Below are 24,230 nucleotides of genomic sequence, written 5' to 3' on the forward strand. Positions count from 1 at the left end.
CCAGGGTTCAGAGAAAATCCTTATGTTTTGTAAATCCTTTGTGCTAGTGACTGATGTGTGGTGTGTCCTGTACTTTTAACCATGACCTGACCCATTCTGGCAGGCAGGATTTCTGTCAATGACTGGGCGGCAGCAATGGAGTCTGTCCTGCAGCTGGAACTGCCCTGGAGGATGCTGCGCTCTCACTTAGCACAGATGAACCCAGATGGAGAAGTTGACTTCATGTCATGTTTTTATGATTTGAAAATGGATCAACCTATAAAAGAGGTAAAGAGGAAAACACCTCCTTACAATTTTTGGAGGAACAATTTTGGTGCACATTGAAGCACAAGACAGTGGTTTGGCCCATCAAGTAGACATCTACATCTGAACTAGTTGCTGAGCTTCCTTTTATAGTCACTGGAGGAAAATGAGCACTGCTAGGGTACGAATTATCATTCCCTGCTAAGGTAGATGCTTAAAATAGATTGGATGAATCACATGCTAGAACTGCTTCTTACTTTCTCTTGGCTCTCGAGGGCGTTTAGATAACGGAGCTGAGATGTGACAAATCCTGCCCAGAGCACTCAACCCATACTATTTGAAATGAGCTTTTCAAACAAATTCCAGAGGCAGTAAAGGCCTCTGTGGGAGGAAGTCACATTTGTAGATGGACTTTTAGATGTTTATAATGGTTTCTAAGGTCACTCCCACAGAGCCCAGCTGTTGTTACCAAATCGCAGCACAGTGCTTTGGTATGGAAGTATCACCATAATTTTCCAAAACAGCAGGATCCATTCCCATCTGTACAGTGAGTGCTTTGTATGAGTGCATGGTCTACGCCACCTTCCCTAGATTGTCCAAGATTATTTCCACAAATAATTACAGAAGGTAGGAGGTGCGAAGGGCTCCTTTCCCCCTTGCCCTGTCATCTGAAAGTGACAGATTTCATCTGATTATTCCTCAGGCCAAGACACAGAAGTGTAATTCCAGAGAACTCAAGCATAAGGATTTTAACATTTGACAAACTGGGAAAATGGAAATTCGATAGTAGATATTCTGTAGGTTAAATTAACTCCAACCAAGGTCTGAATAGCTTCTTGTATGTGATTTCAAAACCAGGCTCAGCCAGCTTTGGCAGAAACACTCTGCAGATACAGAAAGGATCTGGAGATCATCTTTAACATCATTGACAAAGACCACTCAGGTAAGTCCAGGTAACTTCACCATGTCAGCTCTAGGGAGCCTATACCAGTTATCTTTTCCCCATTGTCTTTCCTCCTTAAGACTTCTAAATATAAAGGAACCAGAGGCGATGTCATTTCTTCAGTTCAGTGGAAACTATTTTAAGCAGTCAGGCTGCAACCATATAAGGGACAGTGCACAGAGCTTAAGAAAAGATTCTCGCACATCCCAGCTCCAGTATTGGCTTCACTCTTTTGGCTTTTTTTTCTCGCTTTAACTCTGTCTTACTCTTTACTGCTTTTTCAATTCCACTGTCAAAAGCACTCTGTCCTTACCTAAAGTAAAAATGTGCTTCAATCATGAAAGCACTAACCCCATGGTAGGCAGGTACCTTTGTTGCAGTGAAAGAGTGTGCATGTGTGTGTTTATGCAGGAAGGGGAAACAACACTGCAAAAAGCAATCTATTGTCTGTCTCCTTTAGGTTTGATTTCTCTTGAGGAATTCAGCCAGACATGGAGACTCTTTACTTCTCACCTGGGCATTGATGTACAGGATGACTCTATTGACAAGTTAGTCCTCAGCATAGACTACAACAAAGATGGCCACATTGACTTCAATGAATTTTTAGAAGCTTTTCACATTGTTCACAGACTCGAGAAAAAAGCAACCTCATGAAAAGGCAGAACTTCCTTGTGGGTTGTCTTGGAAGCTCAGCTTGCTGTCGTTACTCATAAAAGGGCTGCTTGATAGGGTCATTGTGCAAGCCTTTATTTAGCCCTTCCTGGACCTTCTGCACCTGCTAATAATGGGACAGAGATGAAAACCCACACTTACAGTATTACTGTGTCACTGCCATACACTGCCAGGACCTTACAATTCACCTCCTTCTCTTGGTGGCATCTCCCCCATCAATCTGATCCCTGAACCTTGCCAAGGTCGTGCCTACAGCTGTGTAGGAAGAGAGACTTTGGTATGTGTCTGTCAGCAGTCCTAGGTGACAGCTGAGAGTATTGATAACCACAAGGAACATATCAGACCCACTCTGATGCAACAGTCACAAGAGAGGCTGGTTGTGGGGTGTCCATTGCAGGAGAAGAAAACAGGGAAGATGCATCTGGTTAAAATGGGTAGTCCTGCATTTAATCTTGCTCTTTGCATGATGCAGAGGAATTAAATCATTCCAGGTCAATCTCTTACCCTTCCAAAAATTTACAGGCACAACTTAGAGGATCTTGGTTGAAAGGTTTTTACACTTGCACCAGATTTCCTCTTGCCTCTGGTTATTTTTTCCCATATTTGTTGGGATTTGGAGCTCTGAAACAATCATAATTGTTTCCGAGTTGGAGCCAGGCTCTTCACAGTGGTGCCCAACAACAGGACAAGAGGCAATGGGCAGAAACTGGTGCACAGGAAGTCCCACCTGAAAATGAGGAAGAACTTTTTTCTTGTGCAGAGACTGAGCATTGGAACAGATTGCCCAGAGAGGGTGTGGACTCTCCCTCACTGGAGATATTCAAGAACCATCTGGATGTAGTCCTGTGCTGTGTGTTATGGGATCACCCTGTCTGAGCAGGGAGGCTGAACCCAATGATTCATTGTGGTCTCTTCTGACATGACCCATTCTGGGATTTGGTGATCCGTGATAACCTGTCACCTTAATGAAGGCTAAATCCACAGCATGTTAATGCAACACATGATAGATCACAGAATAAAGCTTTAGCTTTCTGAGCAATGCCTAAGTGGGGTGTCTCTTTGCCTGTATTTTGGTACCCTGCCCTGGAACACTCTTCCTGAGGATGAACTGGGTTTCTTAAAAACAGAGATGAGTGAGAACACAAGAGTAAACATATTTTGATACTATCAAATCTAAATATTCTTGCATATAGTTAAACATAAATTCTTTACCAAGAAAAGGAAACTGAGAAATTCTGAAATTGGGGTTTTGGAAGGCAGCAGGATGGAAGACTCTTGTACTCACATTCCTGTTTTGTTTCCCTGACTGCAAGTCAGTATTCCCATTCCTGCCACTATTACCCTGCTAATTTCCAAGAGGGAGAAGTCAGGAGATCTGGACCTAATTCTCTTGCATCTTACACTCTTAAAGCAACATCAGGTCAGGAGCTTTTTGGTAACTGTATTACCTCATTCAGCCTCAGTAAATCCAATGCACATAAAGTGCTTTTTCAGTAGAAAAAGTTCCAACCTACTCCCTCTTTAAATTTTAATGGCTGAAGATGAGCTAAGTAAAGCAGCTCGGTTTCATTTAATAGAAGTGTTGAAAATACAAAAAAAGCATCCTTCCAAGTTTATCATCCCAGAATGTAACAGCAGCCCAAGCTCAAGGCACTGCTGTTGCTCTTAAATCTTATTTTTTACTATTAAATACAGAACACTTTTCCAGAAGTATTTTGCAACTTGACAGATGAATGTGCATATTTGTTCATTCTTATTTCTACTGCCTTGGGGGAGGGGAAATAAAGATCTTTAAAAGGACAAAAAAATTTACAGTAAAACTTTAATGGCATTGGTAATACATAATGTGTATTTTTAGCATGCAGTTATTCTGATCTATACACTGTGATGATCAGGCCCACCTTATTCCAGTGGAGTGACAAAAAGGCTCCACTTACAGTGGCCAAACACCGTTGTGTGCTGGGATCTTGCTTCCCACTGTTGGCTTCCATGTGGTGGGTGTGAAGTGACAAGGTGGAGCACTGCAGCTCTGGAGTTCCCCTTTGCCACCTGCCCCAGTAAAGAGGACAAAGCCAGGCTGTACAGTGAGACACAGGAGCTCTGAAGGATGGCTGGCAGCCTCCAGTGTGGATGTGCCCCACTAAGGACACATCCCTGAACGTGGCATCCATGATCCACTGGCCTTGAGGGATCATTTCCTGAGAGGGGATGCCAAGGTACAGTCACAGCACAGCTTCACTTGGCAGGCAGTGAGAGGCTTTCGGGGATGCAGGACTGAGGTATGAGAGGAGCTGAATCACTGAGCCAAAAAAGCAAACACCATCCTGTCAGCTGCTGGTGGCACAAAGAGCCCCCTGACCCCTGACAGAAGGGGGGTGGCAGGGGGAGTAACGGTGAAACATCTAACGCTGGGAATAAATCCCACTTGAGACTGAAACTGGGAGTGGGAAAAAGCCCTGCTGCTTGTACTTAAATCCAAACAGTTCAAGCTAAAGCTCTTCTATAACCCCCATCCTCAATGCCTTTTTTTCACTTACAATGCTATGCAGCAGCTACTTAATATTCCAGATGTGAGTGGTCCTTTAAGCAGCACCTGAACCAGCCTGTAGATGAGTGCCAATCTCTCACCCTACAGCTACAGATGCCACCACTGGTAGCATCTCTCTCCTGCTTTCTGCCAACTCTGCTGCTATCTGCCGACCACTCCAAAATGTGCCCAAGGCTGGACTTGGACTGACTCCAGCTCCCACTTCACTCAAGGTCCTGGCTACTGCCAGAGAGGTGACACATTCCCGCAGTGTCCCATGCCCACATGGGGCAGGCCAGCTGTTTCACTACCCCACAGAAAGTGGCTGCCCCTTCGCAGGACAGATAAGGACTGTTTGGCTCACCTGCACCTTCCAGGAACAAGCAGGACTCTTTCCCTGAGAAAGCAGGCTACAATTAGCAGGAGAGAAGCCAGACAAACTTTATACTCCACCCATTCAGTTTTCACTGTCACCTGTGGGACCAGCAGCTGAGGGAGATCAGTGCTGCTTTTGATCTGTTTGACAAACCCTTCCCTGTTGGCAGCAGGGAGAAGGCAAGAGCATGAGCAGGGGGACACTGGCCTGGGGGAGGAGGGTTGGGGCCAGCATGTGGTGTGAGCTCTGAGCTGGACACAGATCCTTATTCTGCCACTTCCTGCCCCCAGCCCCTTGCCTGTCTCCAGGCACACCCAACTGCCCCCAGCACTGTGTAGGTGCTTAGGTGCTCCTGACCCCACAGCTGCAAACTGCTTGGGACAGCAGGGCCCATCAGGCTGGCATGAGCAGCCCCCAGAGGAGTCTAATTTAATTCACTAATGCCCTTGTTTCTGAGGCACAGGACAGGTCTGTTCAACTTTGCCTTCTTTCCATAAATGATCTCCTATAGACTGGGAGCTGGCAGTGTCATCCTCTGCTGGCTCCCCAGGGAGGCTGCACAGCCAAGGAGAGCCTCTGCCAGTTAGCTCAGCCCTGCACAAACTGCAAAGTCGTCCTGTATTTTATCTGGGAACACACCCTGGCCACTGCCAGTGCCAGCTCTGCTCTGCAGCAGCCTCACATACACAAGGGATCCTCAGCAAAGCAGGGAGTCTGTGTAAAACCTTATTTGCCTAATTGGGTTTGCACTGCAAGGCAGCTCTCCTGTTGCAATGGTTCTTCGCTCTGAGCAGTAATACAGCAGCAAGGTGCAGCTGTCCCTGACCCTTAAAGTACCATAAGTTTGCCTTCCACTGGCCTTGTGTTTGGGCACTACCCTTCACCACCAGATACCTAAAGTGTTCAAATTACCACATAAATACTTTCCAACTGTCTGCATTCCATGTGGTAATCCATTGTGACATCCTGATTATACCATAATCTAGGTCATACTGTGTATTTGATATTAAAGACACCAATGACACTCCCATTTAAAAATAAAGAAGGGTTAAGGGGTGTCCAGGTATGTTAGGCCACACCTTTCATTGCTTTAGACTTCAATGCAGATGCTGCATGGAAAACCAGCATCAGCCTTCTTGGTTCTGAAAAAAGATTCACACAGTACGTAAATATATATATATCTATAAAAAGTCTGAGCAAAAAATCATCTTGCATCTCTCTCAATCTAGGATTCAAGAAGAAAAGCAAGAATAACTGCTACTATGTTTTGTGTGATACTGAGTAGAATAAAAAAAATCACCTTGCTTTTGTGCTTATGCTCTGTACTGTCACATCTGCTTAAACCAGACAAAGGATTTTACTTCCTTTGACTGGGAAACAAGCCAAGTGAGCTCTCACAATACATATGAAAAGTTAAAAAACCCAAACCAAACCAACCAACCAAAGGCAAACCCTTACAAAACAGGCACCGTGCCAATAAAATAACTTTCACACCCAAGTGCTAATTGTACCCGAACTGTCACTTATACTGGCCCCTGCACAGGCCCACGGTTCCCATGGTGGTTAACACAGAGCTCCTGGTTCTCTGGACTACCAAACTCCTCTGGCCTCTGAAAAAACATTAAACCACCTCACACTAAGGCCTCCCACACCTACACTCTCTTGAGCCAGTTCCCAGATGCTGCTACAGAAGCAGTGACTGTGTAGAGGGACAGAAGGCAGGGTGTCATGGCCTTTGCAGCTCAGACCTGGGACCATGAGGACTGGCAAGTGAGACAGGACATTACTTCTACTGGAAACAAAAACCTCACTCTCAAAAGCACCACCCACTGTTGTTACAAAAAAAAAAACCAACAAAAAACAACCCAAACCAAAAAATTTCTATACAAATGGCACCATTATGTTTTGAAAGAGTGGAGGGGAGGCTCACAGAAACAGCTTATCAGAGTTACATATAACTCAGAAAGTACTTATTTTTACAGGCCTATCTGCTCTTTTCCCCTCTACCTGGAAAGCCAGAATCTCTCTGATCCTGTCTGCTCACATGGCAGCAGTGCTACCCAGGGAGCCTGTCTGTGGCCATGGGATGCTGAAGCTACTGCCACCTTCCTAAGCTGTCAGCCAAACGCTGACATGTGGCTGGTGGCAATGCCAGCAGCACAGGCACAAGGAAAACCACAGCCAGTGCCTGGGGTAAGGCAGGGTTTTCCTCTCCAGAGGCTGCCTACCTCTGTTTTCAGTTTCAGGCCATGGAGTCATTTCCATGCAGGATGCACCTACTCCCTGCAGCACCTCAGAGCTTCCAATTGACAGCATTAACCTGGGAACTGTCTACAGGGAGATTTCCAGGCAGCCCAACCCCTAATTACACGAGACCACGAGTTTGTGACTTCAAACTAAAAAGAAGAAAAAGAAAAAATGGAAAAGGAAAAGAGAAAAGTAAAAAAAACCCACACCAAAACAAAACAAAGAGAAACATCAAAGCCTTCCATAAACTCATGCTACACTGGAAAAGCCACAATTATGTGATTCTTAATTCTGAGGCTGTTTTCAAGGGAAATGATCAGGAGACTTAGAAAGGGTGCTCAAATGGAAAAGGTTTATCTTGCTCCATTCAGAGGAAAGGATTACAGGCATAAAACTGTCAGTCACAATGGAGAAGCTGGAGTCTTGAGATTTTGTCTCCAAAGTCTTGGGGATGCAGGGAAGGAAGCTATTCAGATTAAAGACAGACACGGCTTCCTGACAGAGGCTATCCTCTCAAATTAGTGGATATTGTAGGAAGTTTGTCTACTGGCACTAGCCCTGTACTGACTAGGTGCAAATGAGAAGAGATTCAGCAAAAAAGTGTATTAAAAATATCACAATGTTATTTCAAGTTATTCTTACTCCTCTAATTTACATTTCCCTGGATATTTCACACTGTGCATTAGTGATTCACAATGATGTACATTTACACACAGCAGGAGAAAAATTAATGAATTCCATCACTTCCCTTATTTGTGAGAGTCTGTGCCCGAGATGCAGCTCCCTCATTTTATTATGCCTTTTGATCACCACAGAGTAATCTGTTTTCCCCTTGGCAGAACTGTATAATTCTTGCTAATTTAATATGAATTACATTTATGCACTTTGGGCAGAATAAGCCTCATTATTTGTTATTTCTTGCACACTCTCCTAAAACCAGGCCAAATTCCAGCCCCCTGTCCCCAGCAGTACGTGTGCACAGAGCACCCCTAGCAGTGCCAAGTGTTGAGGGAGTGCATGGCACACACAGAGGCAGCAACCAACCAAGGGGTTTGTGACAGGAACTGGGGAGGAAGAGCCTCTGAGCCTTCCCTCCTGTGTGAGGCGTCACTTACTGCATTGCACACCCTGTGCTGGGCAGGAAATCATGTAAATAAATAATTATGGCTTTTGTTAGGTAAGTCATGGTGCCATAGGCTCCGCTGGGAGCACTGTCATAAAAAAAGTGGCAAATTCCTGTGGCTGCGTCTTTCTCCAAGATACTGCCAGTAGCTCCAAAGGATTTCTATAAAGACACAAGCAAAGAAGTAGAGCAAGTTAGGCATGCATGCTTATTTACTGGAAAAAAAAATCATATTATGATTTTTTATTTGTGCTAAATCTTTCCCCTCATGAAAACCATAATCAGGATTACTACAGGGCCCACATGACTTAGCTGGAGCAGAGCAAGTAAGTGAAGAACTTATGGGTTTTTGTCCTTTGGAGAGAATAGGTGGGATTACTCAAATACTGGTAATAGTAATGCCTTGATAAAGCAGGACTTCACTTCAATCTGCCCTTGTACTTCAGGGCTTGTTTGCCACTACAGCTTCATTCCCTTTAAATCTCCCACGATTCTTACATTAGTTTTCCCAAATATATTTCCAGAAGATACTTAAGTGATTTGGTCCGTCTGTGTAGGAGAGACAGGACAAAATCAAGTTCATCACACACATTAGACAAAGAGCAGGGGATAGTTTGGAAAGCAGGAGGCTTTTCCCCACTGCCCTTTGAGCTCACCAGCTCCTGCAGAAACAGGTCATTGGCCATGTGCACGATTCTGTCCACGTGGATGATGCCCCCGATGCTGTTCACCTCGATGTCGGAGAGGAAGGTCAGCACGAGGATAGCTTCCACCAGGAGCTGCCTGTACTCGGGCTGGGGGACGTGGTTCAGCACCGACTCCACGTGCACTGCAAACTTGATTTCGCACGGGGTCATCTGGCAAATTGGAGTGGAAATGGAAAGACAAACTGACAAATCCAAAAGACTAGCTCCTCACATCCTGCCAGCACTGAGACATATGCTCCTCTCCGCACATGGGGGCAGACTGAGTGAAGCGAACAAAATGTTTGTGCAGCTTTAGCACTTACAGAAAGTTTTCGTGTTGCTAGACCTGATTCTGCAAACAGTTACACAACGTCCAGAAGCTGCTCCAGCCCTGTCACACACACATCTCACTGACATACAGTGCTGCTGATGCTTAGCTGGCACATTAACTCTTTGCTCTTCAGGCTGGGGTCTCACACACTCTGCCTTGTACATCTCTTTCTGGCATTGCAGATGAGTTGCAAAGCCAAACTTACTGCTGAGATTTAAAAACAACCACCTGCTTAGAGGGGTGATTTTTAAATAACCCCTCAGCTTTGCCATGCAGGAATATCACTATTCTGTTTGCAGAGCAGCTTAATTTGCAATGGCATAGCTTTGTGGATGTTATGCTGCCTTAGGAAGCTTGTGCTGATCTTATTCAATTCCTTTAAACAGCAAAATAAGATACTGCCCAGGTCTAACAGGCTAAAAATAGAAGTCTCTTTATCTACACAACAGGGATAAATAAAGCTCTCCTTTCTGAACCCTACCCCCCCACAAACCCCAACATTTAAATCTGGTAGAAAATTCCAGCTCCTCTCTTCAGCCGTTACCACAGTTCCTCAGAAAAGAAGAAAGCCAGAGACAAGTCTGAGGGAAACAGTCAGGAAAACAGTCTTGGGGACACAAGCACCACCCTTGCACTCATGGATTACTGTTCACAAGAGTTTGTTTTATAGATGTGAATTCAGAATTTGCCAGAGCACCTGAAGACAGAATCCAGCTAAAAGAAAGTGCAAGAAAATATTATGGATTTAAAGTGTCAAAGCTTTAGTTAGAAACAATCATCCTCAACTGGCATTTATTTTTGAGATTGTGAAGCCAAAACACACTGCCTGCTGTTGCAGCATATTAAAAAAAAAAGTAAGTGGCAAGCAACATGTCTGCTTTATTCCAGTAAGTCTGTGCTGCCTCACCTTCCCCCCAAAGAGCTGCTGTCAGCCACCCTTCTCAGGATCCTCCAGCCCTGTGGGCAGAGGGGGACAGTGAGGGTGCAGAAGGCTGGTTCAGCAAAGGGAAAATCTGTCCCAGGCCTGCCTAGCAGGAATTCACCTGCACAGACCCAGGAAAGCTGGAAGAGGTGCTGGGGGAAGGTCCAGATGTTCTAAAAGTAAAACCAAAGGTCTGTAACAGAGGGCCTGCTGCATCTTACACTGTCAAACCAAACATTCAGATATGTGGCTAGAAAATCATGGGCATTTTACTGTACCTCTCTGGTGGTTGAAGAAGGAAGGACATACCCATCAATGGACAGACCATGGCACTGAAACATTTCAAGAGTGAACAGAAATTACAGTTCTTGCAAGTCAATCCGAGGGTTCTCTGCTCTAAGCCAATATGTAACAACTTTCAGTTAGGGGAAAAAAAAAAAAAAAAAAAGCAAAAACCCCCAAATGACACAAAAAGCCCTGTTCAAAAATATTATTTTATCCTTCCTGAAGAAGTTGTTATGCAACTGGCAAAGATTAGAAATAGCCTGACATGACACACCAGAGCATGCTGTGCTCCAGCCCAGCTAATGAAGCAAAGCACTTCAGGAGCCACTACAGCAAAGGCACACAAAGGAGGGAAACACATCAATGGGAGCATTCTTCTGGAAGGGATTTGGAAATAAAAGATAACACAAAAGCAAGACAACAGACCACAAAAGCAAAAATCATTTTTGCTACAACAACATTTCGTTATGTGTTTCAGATCTAGGACACCACACCTCAGGATGTCAACCACTGGGGGAGAGAAATAACAAGTGGTATAAAGAAAACAGAGACAAAACCTAAATGGTGAAAAAGCAGGTTAAGGAAGGACACATCTGGGTATGTGAGGTATAGAATAGAAACATATCAAAAAGTGGAGACAGATTTTATGAATAGTCCAAAGAGATTTTAAGAATGAAATATTGAAGACAAGCACAAGTCATTTTAACAGCCAGAAAAAAACATACAATTACTTCCAGCTATTACATTAGGTCAGAAGTGATCCTCACTCTACTGGAAGATCCTATTAGTAAATAGCCAAAAGGTCATATATGATTTGTCTTGGCTGACATCAACACTAACAGCTTCATTGTAAGGGACTTTAGAAGGACAAACCAGCCTAAATTGGTGATGCACTCTTTTCCCAACTAAGCAGGCATGAACAGCTCAGTGCTGCAAAGTGCCAGGTGCTGGCCTGTATTTAGCCTGTTTAGAAAAACAGGTGCATAATCACTTTAAAATTTTAATTCCCCTTTCCTTCTTCCTGGAGAGGCTTTTTGGGGTGTTTATTTGTTTTCATCCTATACCCCTGATACCCAAGATGCTGGTAAGGACTTACTTTTCACTTAAAACCAAACTAACAAACAAAAAAAGGTTACGAATATCATTCAGCTCAGAAGAGCCAGCAAGAGGTCTCAAAGCATTCTGGAAGAGTTAGAGCAGCGTCCTACTTCATTTCTTACAGCCTTTTTGACCTGGAGCACAGAGCTGCACTGCACTGCAATGCCCTTTAGGTGCACTGACAATGTGCATTAGGCCAGGGGATGCACAACAGGCAGTGATGGAACAGAATCATTCAGCGAAAATTTAGCATTGGTGGTTTCAGGGAAAAACACCTTTTCAAAGAAACACATGAACTTGTGTTATTGGAGCCCTTTTATGTTCAAGAGACACCCTTCTTCCAGTGACTCTGGTTTCCACCTGTCCACCAACTTCCACTCCTGGCAAGATGCCACCCCTGGACCACCACCTCCCCGAGTTCCAGCTTGGTTCTTCCTCCACAGCAGTCAGCTTACCTTCTGAAGGATCTTCCACACTTTCTCATAAAAGCCAACAGGAACTCTGTTAATAGCACCATCAAGCCTCCTCCTGCGCAGCCACTGCCCTTTTCTGTCACCCCAGCTCATGTCTCCACCAGAGCCAGTCGGAGAAGTACTGGTGGGAGATGATGGAGTACTGCCCCTCTGCAAGGACATTAAAGCTTTGGTTAGCTGCTTTCTACCACCCCAAGTGCCACTCCTGGCCAATACATTTCTGTTATAATGCTACCTTAGAACCAGGGAAAAAGTACAGGCCTCAGTGTCATACAGGATGATGGGGTAGGTTTGATCCTTCATCCCCATCTCTCAACTTTGCAACAGGCTCCATTTCTAAAGTACTTCCATCACTTCTCAACAAAACAGGCAACACTTCAACATGGCATAACCCAGTGAACCTCACTGCTGGCTTTAATGCAACACCTGACTATTTTAACAAGCACGAGCTGCTTCCAGGGCAGTGTCACTGGTGTGCAAGGTGGGGGGATCTGCAGGTAGGTCTGATTTGGACATGGAGCTCAGTGTTGTACAAGTATCAAAGGGCTCATAAGTCCAGCAAGAGAGGCCCTCATGCAAAAGCTCCATTGAAGTAAGTAGATTAAAAATTGACTTAATGAAGCCATGAAATCATCATGCTTGCCTCTCTGTAAGTATTAATGTTGTTTCCTTTATCACCCTTGTTGCTCTATTATTTTACTCTACAAGGTGTGGATACTAAATTATGCAACAAATCATTTTCAAAATTGGGGCAATACCACCATATTGCTGTTGTGATTTCCACACGCAGTCTTGCCCATTCCTTGCACTCTCAGAGACTCTGCTTTTCTGTGTTCTCCTTCTTTTTTGATACCTGTTACTTTCAGCCCAGGAAGGACTTCACTAGAAATGCCATCTTAAATCCCCTTATCTCCACGAAAGAAGCCATCTGAGCAATGTAATGAGGCAGGAGGAAAATGACTGCAAACCACATGTTTGGAAAGCACATGCTCATAGACTCTACATAGGCAAGCCCTGCAAAAAAACCCCCAGCAAACAGTCCATTTCCACTGCTACTAGTGTCCACGAGGCACACGTGGTGTTCCAATGCTTGCTATTCTTTTCCACTGCAAACTCACCATGACAGAGCTTCCTGCTCTGTAGCTGTGTTTTTACAGCATTTGGAAGGTGTGCCATTGACAGCACGTCTGAAGATGCAGGCAGAGAGAGCTTAAGAAGAGCTACAGTTCTTTGCCTTGAAAGAAGATGACTTCTTGAAGACATACCCATGCAACCCCTATCTCAGCAACTTGAAACTATGCTGAGTTACTCACTATCCAGAGGCTGTCCTCATTTATTAACACTACTTTACTTTTACATGCTGAAGACACTTGTAACAATCCACTATCAAGTAGCTAAATCTGCTATAGTACTTTATCTGCTACAACTGCTTAAGCTTCAGAAGAACTAAGTGGATCTAAATACAAGACTCAACGTCTATTAGGACACTACTAATGAGAATTGGTTCCCAATGGAGACAAGCAAAGAGGAAGGGTTTGAAAACAAGGTTTGAGGCAGGAGAAGACAGAGGAGGTGTCTAGAGCCAAGACCCTTGCACACAAACACACACAGGGTGAAGAGCAGGTACAGAGCTACAGATGATGTTTTACCGTAGAAGCAAACATGCTGCTGGACATGGAGTGCCCCTCATGAAAGAACTAGGAAACAAAACCAGACACCAATGTCAGACAGCCAGGAGAACAGAACACAGACAACAAAGACAAGAAATATGGAATAACCTCAGGTACTCAGGGAAAAACTGTAGCAACCCCCAGCTTCTTGCAGTGTTGCACTTCAGCTGATACCAGGGCAGCTGCTGCTGATTCCCAGGGTCACCATGAGGCAGAGCCTGCCATGCCAGGAGCCTGTTTGGCGGCCCATGCCATCCATGGAGCTCCCAGCATGGCCAGCACAAGCCACCAGATTAAGATACAGGCAAGAACTTCCTGTGAGTCAGGTAAACACTGAGCTCCCTGCTTCCATTCCCCATTTGTTGCAATGCCACCACCTTCTCTTTGCATGAGCAGGTCACGTTGCTGGAGAGACAGCAGGCTGCCAAGTGGATGGGCAGCACTAAAAAAGCTGCAAGGCAAATCTTTTGCTGAAACGTGGATGCAGCACCTCAGCCTTTGAGCACTTTTCTCTAACTGCCCCCCCACCCCCACCCCAAAATCATGCCTTCACATTCAGTGTTAATGGTTCTGACTCAAGAAAGAACAGCCACAAAAGAGGGAGCTGCAGTTGCTCAACACTCCAGAGATGTTAGTACAAGTACCTGAAATATTCCTTGTAACAACAAAGTGTATCCTGCACCGCACCACCCCACCCAACCCCCTGCCAGAGTGACATTACATTAGCTGCCATTCAATTATTCAGAGAATGCAGAGATGTGGCAGGAAGCAGCAGGAAAAGCCAAGGGGTGAGGGGGTAAAAAAATAAACTCAGGCAAGTCCTCTTCTGTGCAAAACACCAAGTTTCCGTGGAATGTGAAAGCAACAAAGAAACTATGTTTCTAATGTCGAGAGGTCCAAGTATTCCAGCTCAGGCACACCTCTGTATTTCAAACAAAATAATGCTGCCATCTAGTGCCGTGTCCCTCCTCCTTCCTGGAAAGGCCCCGAATGCAGATATCCCCGTTTGACTGGGAGCCCTGCTCAGACTGACCTCCAAGGCCACCTCAGGGCCAGTGCAGCACAGCTGGCAGCACCTTCACAGCCTCCCCCTCCGCCCACCGTGATGATCTGGAAGTGGCACAGCTCAAGCACAGCAGCCAGGTCTCACAAGTGACACCATGTGTTCCTCAGGGATTTCTGCTTCCCTGCCTTACCGTGTCTCAGGAAGAATCATTAACTGATCTTTACTGCCACGAGCAAATGCTTTATCCTAAGACCATATGAAAATGCCACTCCTTTCTGAAGGTTTATTCAATCTGTTTCATCAATCAAAGGAAAACATCAAATATTTCCTTACATGAGGCTGCTCAAAGCCTCGTCCAATCTGTCCTTATAAATTTCCAGGGACAGGGTGTCCACAACTTCACTGAGCAACCTGTTCCACTGCCTCTCCCCTTTCATGGTAAAAAAGTCTCCTTGTATCTAATCTAAATCCACCCTTTCAGTTTAAAACTGCTGCCCATAATCCTGTCACTACAGGCCTTGGCAAAAAACATCTCTTCATCTTTCCTTTATGCCTCCTTTATATATTGCAAGGCTGCAAAGAGGTCTCTTGGAGCCCCCTCTCTTTAGTTTGAATAACTCATGAAGAAAAACAGAACCATTCTTACAAATGTATTTTAATTGACCACTACCTTCCTGTTTATTTAAAGCAAAAGAAAATTACTAATAAAAACACAAAACAGAGAAATCAAACCTCTCATAACAAAACCATCAGTCACATTAATTTGGAGTATTTGGTTGTGTTTTCTGCGATCTCTCCATATACCCAGTTAAAATTAATTTAAAGTACTGGACTTGAATATATAGGTATAAATTCTAGCAGTAATCACCCTCCATTCCTGAAGAAACAGAACTAGAAGAAAACAAAACAAGATTTCTTTTCTACATGTATCTTTTCCAAAAGGCATGTGGTCCAGTTTTGCAACTTGGGCCAAGAACTGCTTAAAGCTTCTCTTTGTACATCTGACTTTTCCTTAGCTAAACATGATAAAAGGGCTGTTTTTGCAGTGGATGCCATGAATGCATTACAGTTTGTTCAAGTTCGACATTCAGCATGTGAAAAAAGAACAAATGAGGCAGAACACTTTTGGAGGAAACATCCCTTAACTGCCTTCTGTTTAGTGATCTGTTTTAAAATCAAATCAACTTTGGAAATTTCTGTTATTTAGCAAGAATAAAATGTAACATAACACAGTCCAGAACAGCTGTACTTTCTGATGAGCATTTGACAGAAAGCCCTCACCTGCTTCATCTCACTCTTCAATTTAGTAATACCACTTCTTTCGCTTTTGGTTGCTCCAGAATGCCCCATCTCATGAATAGAAATTGCAGGGCTGGATGAAGAGGAATCTACAGGTCGCACTGGACAGAAGCAAATGGACATTTTTAACATTCCAGGAGTAGAAAATAGGTGAAATTGTATCGAAGAAGTTGAAGATAAATCATTTCAGAAATGTGCAATGCTCTTGGTGACAGCATCCTTTCACAGAATCACGTCAAGAGTTCAAACCTGACTGTATCAATTAAGGGGCCTAAATCCATTCTTGGATATCAGAAACTGATTTTCCAGGACAGTGAGCAATCATAAATTAGTCAGAACTGCAAAGAGCCTCTGAGGATCTACAGAGCAGTCCAGGAGACAGCTGATGTGCTGGTGAGGAATATGTGGGCATCAAAGACATGCTTCTTGAAGGCAGGTTAGATATGATCTTTTAATGTCTTCTGTTCTGGTTCCATAAAAATTCTTCATTTTAAAAGTTTGCCTTCATATTACTGAACACTTGATACAATCTTATGTCAGTGCAGGATAGCTTCCATCATATGTGTTTTGTTTATTTCACAGCAGACATACACATACACTGGTTACCCATGATTATTACATTACCTATACCTTAATTTTACATGCAGAAAGAATAGATCCCCACTTATAAGACAATCTAACTTAACACATAAAAGTGAACAACTTACAGCTTCTTTCCACTCCAAACTCTTTCCCACTGAGAATATGATGTAGGAGACTTTTCATATCAAAGGGGCTTAGATTCATCAAGCTCTCAGAAGCTTCTTCACCTAGTTAAACAAAATAAGCCAAAACAAAATGACAAATGTCTCTGGGAAGACAACAAACTATAAAGCCAGCTAAGGAAACTGTGAATGAAGTCCAATCACATTTAACTCATTTTAAAAAAATAATACGTAGTCACATTTCAAAGAAAATGTATTTCAAGACAAAACAACAAACACTCAATGGAAATGGAAACAACGCTATTTGCATTAATCTTTGTTATGTCACAGCTTATGTAAAATTTCACCAAAGCTCATTATGAGGAAGCAGCTGATCCCTTATAGAACAAGATCACTTGGAAAGACATTACAGTCATCTCCCAACAACATGAGGATCTAAATTCCAGAGACAGAGTTATTCTGTAAAGAATATCTTCTGATATTCTTTGAATAACTGGGTGCTGGGGGGAGAGAAATCTTTCATTAAGTCAAAAAAAAAAAGTGATTTTCAAGGTTTTTAACTCCACTTATAAACTAAAAGGTAATAAAAGGTTTTTACCCACATAACTGAGAAGATCAACCACGAAGGGTGAAGGAGAAATGACACCATAAGTACCCTTACAATAAAACTGCCTCCTACCTGAGCATTTCAGACTCCGTGCCAGCTCAGTGGCCATCACCTGGATTATCAGACCAATGCGGAGCCGGAGCATCTCCACAAACAGACTGGGCTGTGACCGGACGTACATGGCCAAGTACATAATGATCTCCTGTAAGGACAAATCCATTAAGGCACCCATCAGGGTGGGTCTTCATGGCTTTGAAGCAATCTCAGAGCAAACACTGGCACAGCACCAGGCACAGTCCAAGAAGCCTTTTTGCACAGGCTGCATACCTGTGTCAGAACTGCAATACTGATGTCTTGGCCGCTGGCTTCGTAAATGAGATCCGTGAGCTCCTCAGGTGGCAGTGGGCTGCAAGAAGACAAAGGGAGCAGTGACTCAGCACAACCAGATACTAAATTCTTCAGCAAGCTCTGGCAGCAAATCACCCAGAAGAAAGGCACCTATAATTCCACCTGGGTGGCTGCAAATGCTTTTGAGGGCAAGGAATAAGGTTTAAAAGAAGATTATAGCAGCAGAATGGTACCAGCAGGAAGATGAAGGGCAGCCTGGACCTGAGGCAGAGCTGCAACTTACGTGGTAATGATTTTCTCACGGGGTTCTGGTGGCAGGCCCACTGTAAGCTGTTTGTGATGTGACAGAAGGTCTGTGCATGCCTATCATAAGGGGACAAAAAGCAAGAGACCTTTCTCTGAGTCATGTGGAAGTGAATTAAATTAATTCAATTTCTTTAGCATTTTTAAATTAATTTCTATTAATTACCAGACATGAAAATCCAGCAGAATGCTGTTAAATAGTTTCCAAAGATCTCCTGAGGTCAACAGGGCTATGAGAGTCAGTCCAGGCTGAAAGTGGCCTGTTTCCCTGCTCAGTGAAATTAACAGCATAATGATTATATCAGGAAATCTACTGGGGCTGGCAGACCGACAAAGGCTTTCATCCTTTATCATATGATAAACTTTTGTTCTTTATGGAAGACAACCCTATTTTTAATCAATGAAAAGTTTGGCAACATTAGTTAAAAAAATCCTGTGTACTAATATATCTTCCAAGACAAACACCCAGCATACTGCATCACATTTCTGATACATTCTGAGATAAGTACTGTCCTCAGTACCACAGTGTTCACTCTTTTATATCGACATCCTTTAAACGTGGCTGTTCCGTTTAACTGTTTTAGTGTCCTGAATAAAAGAACATCACAGAACAGTGTTCCTCTGATTTTGAAGAGTCTGTTTTCACTCCCTTAACATGGAAGAAAATAGAACCTCCCTATTCTCCTCCTCCTCAATTCTTTGTCAGCCTTCTGAAGTTAACATACATGCCTTTCTGTGAGCATGTCTGTACTGCTCGTCCATGGTGTCTTGAGAAGGGAAGTTGTTCTGTGCTTAATGAAGTACCATGCACAGTGACTATCACAAACTGCTCCCCACAGACAGGACTGTCACTAAAATAAGGCATTCTAGATGTGCCAGAGAGCCTTGAAAGTGGTCAGGAATTACAGAAAGAACTCCTCAGAAATACGCAGGAGATAACTAGAAAATTAAGCAAACACTTTTAGAGTACTAGAGAGGAAATCTTTTTGTAATGATCAAAATCATATCTGTACTCTTAACAGTGAATTTTTCTTGTTACCACTTAATAGTCATGGATATTTAATGGTTCCAAACACGCACTCATAAGGCAGACTATCCACCCAAGGGGATGGAAATGGGCAGAACATGTTTCTTCATCATCACTAACACCCCGACATAGCAGTACTCCAAAAGTGTTCATACCATCACAACAGCAATAGACAATACCCGTGACAACTGCAGCTTTCAAAGCACACAGTTAAGCTTCTCCATCTAACAAAGATGAAATGAAGCCTTCACAACTATTTACAGTGTGACATTCTCAGCCCATGCCAGCATTAGCACAGTTTGCAGTACAGACAAAAGATAAAGATGTAGTAAGACTAGATCAGAAAAACAACTAGTATTTAATTAAAGATGCTGCACTATGTGTGTTGTAAAGTAAAACCAGAAGAAGGGCAAGCACAAACCCCAACAGAAAACTGGTAGTTTTATCTCTGTTTCCAGGCAGGAAGTTAAACCAGGATTATTTGTATTTCATACCTCAGCCAGGACTTCAACTCTCTTTTTGAGTATGCCAGAAATGTACCGGATTAAGCCCCACTCCTGATTGAGGCCTGCCTTTCTGTAGAGCTCATTGAGGAGGCAGTGAACAGTGACACCATACTGTCCATCCAGCTCTGTGTCCCAGTCAGCACCTCTGCCACAAAACAAACAGGAGGTAATTGTCATCAGGCACGACGCTAAACTTTACCCCACGGCTGGATTTTGACTGCCTTGCTCACGTTGGTGACGTTTGGTCCCGTACCAAATGGGACATCTGTGCCTTCACCACAGACGGATTATATGTGGACAAAATCCTCTTGATACCAGAAACTTTCACACTAATTTGTGCACTGACTCAGCTGTGAGCCAGCAACTTGAAAAGGAATAACCTGAAGGATTTCCCACTAGACTTCAAATTGAGCACTCACATGGACACTTTGCTGGAGGAACACTCCATGTAGTGCTTTTTCAGAGCAGAATTCAACAATATTTTCAGTACTGCTGAAGACTTCACCCATTTTTCAGATACTTCAGGGGAAGTTTTTAGCCTTTTCTCTTTCTTAGCTATTAACTAAACTTCTGTGTTGTTTATGCCATTAGTGAAAAAAGCAAAGGGGATTTCTGTTCCTCCCCTGGTTCTGAAATTCACTATGGCTTCTCTTTGGTAATGTTTTGAAGTGTCACAGAATGATTTTTCAACTCCTGCTGACAAGAATCCACCAGCGGTCCACCTGCCTGCCCAGTTAAACAACAAAACATATTTTTTATAGGATTTCCTTTACTCTTTAAGAGAGGAAGCTAAACATTTTGCTTGGGAAATCAAGAAGATCAAAGAAGAGGTCCTCACAGGACACAGACTAAAATAAACAAAAATGCAGTCTTTGTAGCAGTAGGGAAGACCATCTGCGATTAACACATACTTGTCTTTGCACCAAAAGCTAACTGCCTGACAGGTTCCAGCAGTATTGTCCTACACAAGAAGAAAAACCTCAATAAACACACTTCAGAAGATGATTCTGTTGTTTGTATTTGCATTTTGTTCCCATCAAACCAATTTAAATAGCAGGTGTTTACTAACCCCAGCAGGTGGGTCCAGACTGCTTCCAAGAATGTTTTTAAAAGTACCAAATTTTAGCCAGTTGTATATTTAAATATGCAAAGGGATTAGAAGAAAAATCGTGAACACTCATTAAAATTGCATTTTGCCTTTAGTTTGAAAATGACAACATGAATTTTCCCTCCACTTTCATTCTTGTGTACGGAAATCACACCTAATCTTTGTGAACTTTAAATGGAGTGCCACAAATAAAGCAGGCTGTGCTCTCATTCATGGAAAGGATTTGTGAATCTAATTTGTGAGCCCTGAAGACATTATGTATTTGCAGCTGTGTGCCAATCAACTCTAAAATTTGCACAAGTCTTCTTGTGTATCCAAATAATTCCTGCAATCAAACTAACTGAAAATATGCTTGTTAAAGCACAAAATATTTCCACTGTCCCCTCAAAACACAACCTAAATAGTGGAAACCTTTTGCATAAGAATAAATCAGATAGCTGTGACCAAACAGCTTAAGCATCTAAAAGATGCTTGAGTTCATACTCAGGCAACTTACTTGAGTATATGCAAGATATACAAGATATCTGCTTGATCATGGAGTGTTGGACATTCCTTTAGCTGATCAACGAGCTTCCTGCAATCCAAATCACCATGAGCATCTTTAGGTAAGTGCAGAACATTTTCACAGTCCTGGTAACAAAGATGGATGAAAAATCAAAAGACATGACCTTGAAAAAAGTAGATCTGTAACTTCCTGTAACTTCAAATTTCCCATTAAAAAAATGACAACAGACTTGAAACAAAGCTCTGCACTTGAAATACAGACACATCACTTAGTTCCTCCAAGGATACTGCAGGCACAGAAAGAAGACTAGTCCCAAGAAACACAACCCTCAGAATGGAACTACTTTTTTACAAAACCAAGAAAATTCATTATCGGCATGCCTTTCCTGTCATCTTATGTTACTTCTAAAGAGAAAAGCAGAGAGATACTATCCTTTATTTCGCTGAAATAATTTAGAGCTTTTGGAATTCCATCTCTAACCTGTATATAAGTGGTGCTTTATGAATGTAAATATTGCCATTATAAATTTTCCAAGCTTATGAAAGTAAAATGATAACTGATCAGATGATGTAACCCTATGGTGAATTCTTGGATGAAAAGTTTTGTTTAACAAGATGTTCAGCAATTTATATAATCCTAAAATACAATTTCCACAAACAGAGCCTTCTGCAGAGCAGAATCCTTCAGGAGGCTGGATACAAACTCCTTTAGCCATTCTCAGCAGCTGGTCATATATACCAAGACAAAACAACCCCATCTTTATGGGATATGATTTATCCCATCTTGAGATGGGATTTGGCTGGTGCCTTAAGGACATTCACACATTCCCTCTTGCCCAGATGTTATTATTAATAGCATTTCTTGGAAAACATCTCTAAAGACTGTGAACATCCCGTCCTTCCCCTTGTGTTCAACTAGAACCAAAGATGATGACTTAACTTTTGGCTTTTAAAAATAAAGCAACTATTATGTTCTTTTCTATTTCGCACATGCAATTAAAAACTTTCCACTTGATAGTGTCTATTTGAGTAAAAAACCTTCATCCAGCCAAAAAAATAATTTCCAAATAATTTCCAAAACAAGGGAGTGCCTTGGACAGAATGGCTTGTCTGTGAAGAAAAATGAGACCTGGCATAGGGTTTGGAAGGAAAACACGAGGAAAGGCTACAAGCATTGCATCCTGAAACCACAAACAGCATAGAAATTCCCACACCTTACCTTTGTCTTAAAGAAATGAGGATTATCAACAAGATTCAGGGACTTTCGGTGTGTGTTCAGAACTTTTGTGGGAAGAGACATAGACATGGCTGGAAAGCAAAGTCACCAGAAAAGATAGAAAAAAAAGTCTATTTCAGTAACATGACAGTCAAAAACACCTCCATGAAGCATCCTGACTAGGTAAAAAACAACACAAATACGTCCAAGAGTCAAAATACAAAGGCAGGTTTCTGAGATGGCTGTGCATGGAACTCAGAGACAAGCTCATGTTCTGAGCCTTATCTCCTTGCAGGTTTGCTCTGAGAATCTCTGAGATCAGCATGTCAAAGGGGCTACATGCTCAACTGACACCTCTTATATGGCCCATTACTCCAAAATCCTGCAGCCCAGTGACCTGACACTGCCAAGTGTTTTAAACATTTCAACAGGAAATGAGTGGAGAAAATGGCCTAACTAGTAAGATTTCATAATTAAAATTATAATGCTAAGCTAAATGCAGGTTAATGCTCTGTTAACTTCATAGCCTGAATTCAATGGAGGATCAGACAATGTGGCACATGACAGATGGCAGAAAAGACTAACAGAAAAGCTTGGAAATTATTAATTTACACTGAAGTTAAGTGAAGTCTTCCATGGACCAGGGCATTGAATACTACATATCTACATATAAAACAATGCATATGTTGGAACCTATTTACAAATTCAGCCAAAGTCTTATTTTGGTGTACATGCTCCAATCAGGCTATCAGGAATGTAGCATAATTAGAAAGACAGTACTCCCTCTCTACTCCATTTGTTCTTATAAATTTAAAAAGTGCATGTGAATATTTATGCTTGTATTGAAACATTTCATTTCACAGCAATTTTATTAAAATAAAAAAGTGCATTTTGCCTGCCTTTATACAAGGAAAGACAAAACAATTAATTAACTGATTTGGGTTCTCAAATTCTATCCAACTAAGAATCAGCTTCCATAACATTAGCAGCTGTAGCAGCTTCCATAACATTAACTTTGATTAAATGCTACATTTCATTGCGGGTTTTCTGTGCATACACCATGACACAGGGATACAGTGGGAATATGACAGCAACAGCTTCAGTCATTGTTACTTCTTAAGGCATTTCTTACTTTTTCTCTAGAAAGAACTAATGGCATAAACATGTCAAAAGGTACAATTTTTAAATACATGAACTTACCCCTTGTAGCAGCCAAACCAGGTTTTGTAATTACTATCACCAAATAAACAATAGGGAGAAATACCTGGAACTTCCAAGCCCTTTGTCTTTGCCATTATTGACAGAATCTCTTCTGTGGAATGGTTTGCACTGAACACAGGCGGTTGACTCGTTGTCTTTGAAGTTGGAGGCAGGTATGACTTCAGTGCTGTGCTCTGCAGGACATCATTTATATACTGATCCAGCTCATCCTGGCTATCTAGTATAACATCCATTAAAAAAAAAAAGGGTTTCTTAAAGGTAAAAATTACTATTTCTCATCATCACTTTCTTATTCAAACATACTATATTCTTGCTGATTTATAAGGGCACTTGAATATGCAAGAAGAGCGTAAGAAAGAGATTTTTAAGCCAAACAAATTGGAAACAAAAGAAAAAAATGTTTTTGACACTGAAAACAGATTTAGAAGCTAGCTTTGCCTTTGAAGGAATCAAAAGGGGTTTTATCTAGTTGGTACATCATAGAACACAGCTGGACTTGTTTGTAAAAGTCTCTTCCAACTTCTATGATACGAAGACTCTGTCATCTCTTAATCTGTTACACAAGCTCTTGCCCATGACTCCTCACAGTCCTCTTCCTTGTAATCTCTTCCACACCTCCCCACCAGCTCACTCTCCAGGCTCAGCTGTACAGCTGAGTACATGAATTCATTCTCCAAACTGATTCATGCAGGTCGTGTCCTCAGGTGGATGCATGTGAAAACCAAATGACCATCAGCTGTGCACAGAACAGACTCTGCACTGTAGACAAACCCTGGCTCTGCTGA

The 24,230-nt window shown here is 42.5% G+C and overlaps 2 protein-coding genes across 2 annotated transcripts in view; one reads left to right on the forward strand and one right to left on the reverse strand.

The window, feature by feature from the left end:
• Positions 1-3,082, forward strand: part of PPEF1 (protein phosphatase with EF-hand domain 1) — a 30,274-nt gene extending 27,192 nt beyond the window's left edge. The window contains exons 14-16 of the mRNA XM_066313933.1: positions 104-267; positions 1,102-1,186; positions 1,647-3,082. Coding sequence (XP_066170030.1) covers positions 104-267; positions 1,102-1,186; positions 1,647-1,840 — 443 coding nt within the window. The 3' untranslated portion in view covers positions 1,841-3,082. The remainder of the gene's footprint in view (positions 1-103; positions 268-1,101; positions 1,187-1,646) is intronic.
• A 579-nt stretch (positions 3,083-3,661) lies between these two features.
• PHKA2 (phosphorylase kinase regulatory subunit alpha 2) overlaps positions 3,662-24,230 on the reverse strand; it is a 44,618-nt gene continuing 24,049 nt past the window's right edge. The window contains exons 19-31 of the mRNA XM_066313934.1: positions 23,489-23,662; positions 22,228-22,316; positions 21,001-21,134; positions 19,385-19,541; positions 17,844-17,923; positions 17,540-17,618; positions 17,285-17,414; positions 16,609-16,710; positions 15,884-16,002; positions 11,909-12,076; positions 10,349-10,402; positions 8,788-8,988; positions 3,662-8,293 (exon numbers count right to left, since the gene is read on the reverse strand). Of these exons, the coding sequence (XP_066170031.1) occupies positions 8,120-8,293; positions 8,788-8,988; positions 10,349-10,402; positions 11,909-12,076; positions 15,884-16,002; positions 16,609-16,710; positions 17,285-17,414; positions 17,540-17,618; positions 17,844-17,923; positions 19,385-19,541; positions 21,001-21,134; positions 22,228-22,316; positions 23,489-23,662 (1,661 nt within the window). The 3' untranslated portion in view covers positions 3,662-8,119. The remainder of the gene's footprint in view (positions 8,294-8,787; positions 8,989-10,348; positions 10,403-11,908; positions 12,077-15,883; positions 16,003-16,608; positions 16,711-17,284; positions 17,415-17,539; positions 17,619-17,843; positions 17,924-19,384; positions 19,542-21,000; positions 21,135-22,227; positions 22,317-23,488; positions 23,663-24,230) is intronic.

This window comes from Sylvia atricapilla, chromosome 2, assembly GCF_009819655.1.
Source record: "Sylvia atricapilla isolate bSylAtr1 chromosome 2, bSylAtr1.pri, whole genome shotgun sequence".
In the NCBI taxonomy this organism is placed as follows: Eukaryota; Metazoa; Chordata; class Aves; order Passeriformes; family Sylviidae; genus Sylvia; species Sylvia atricapilla.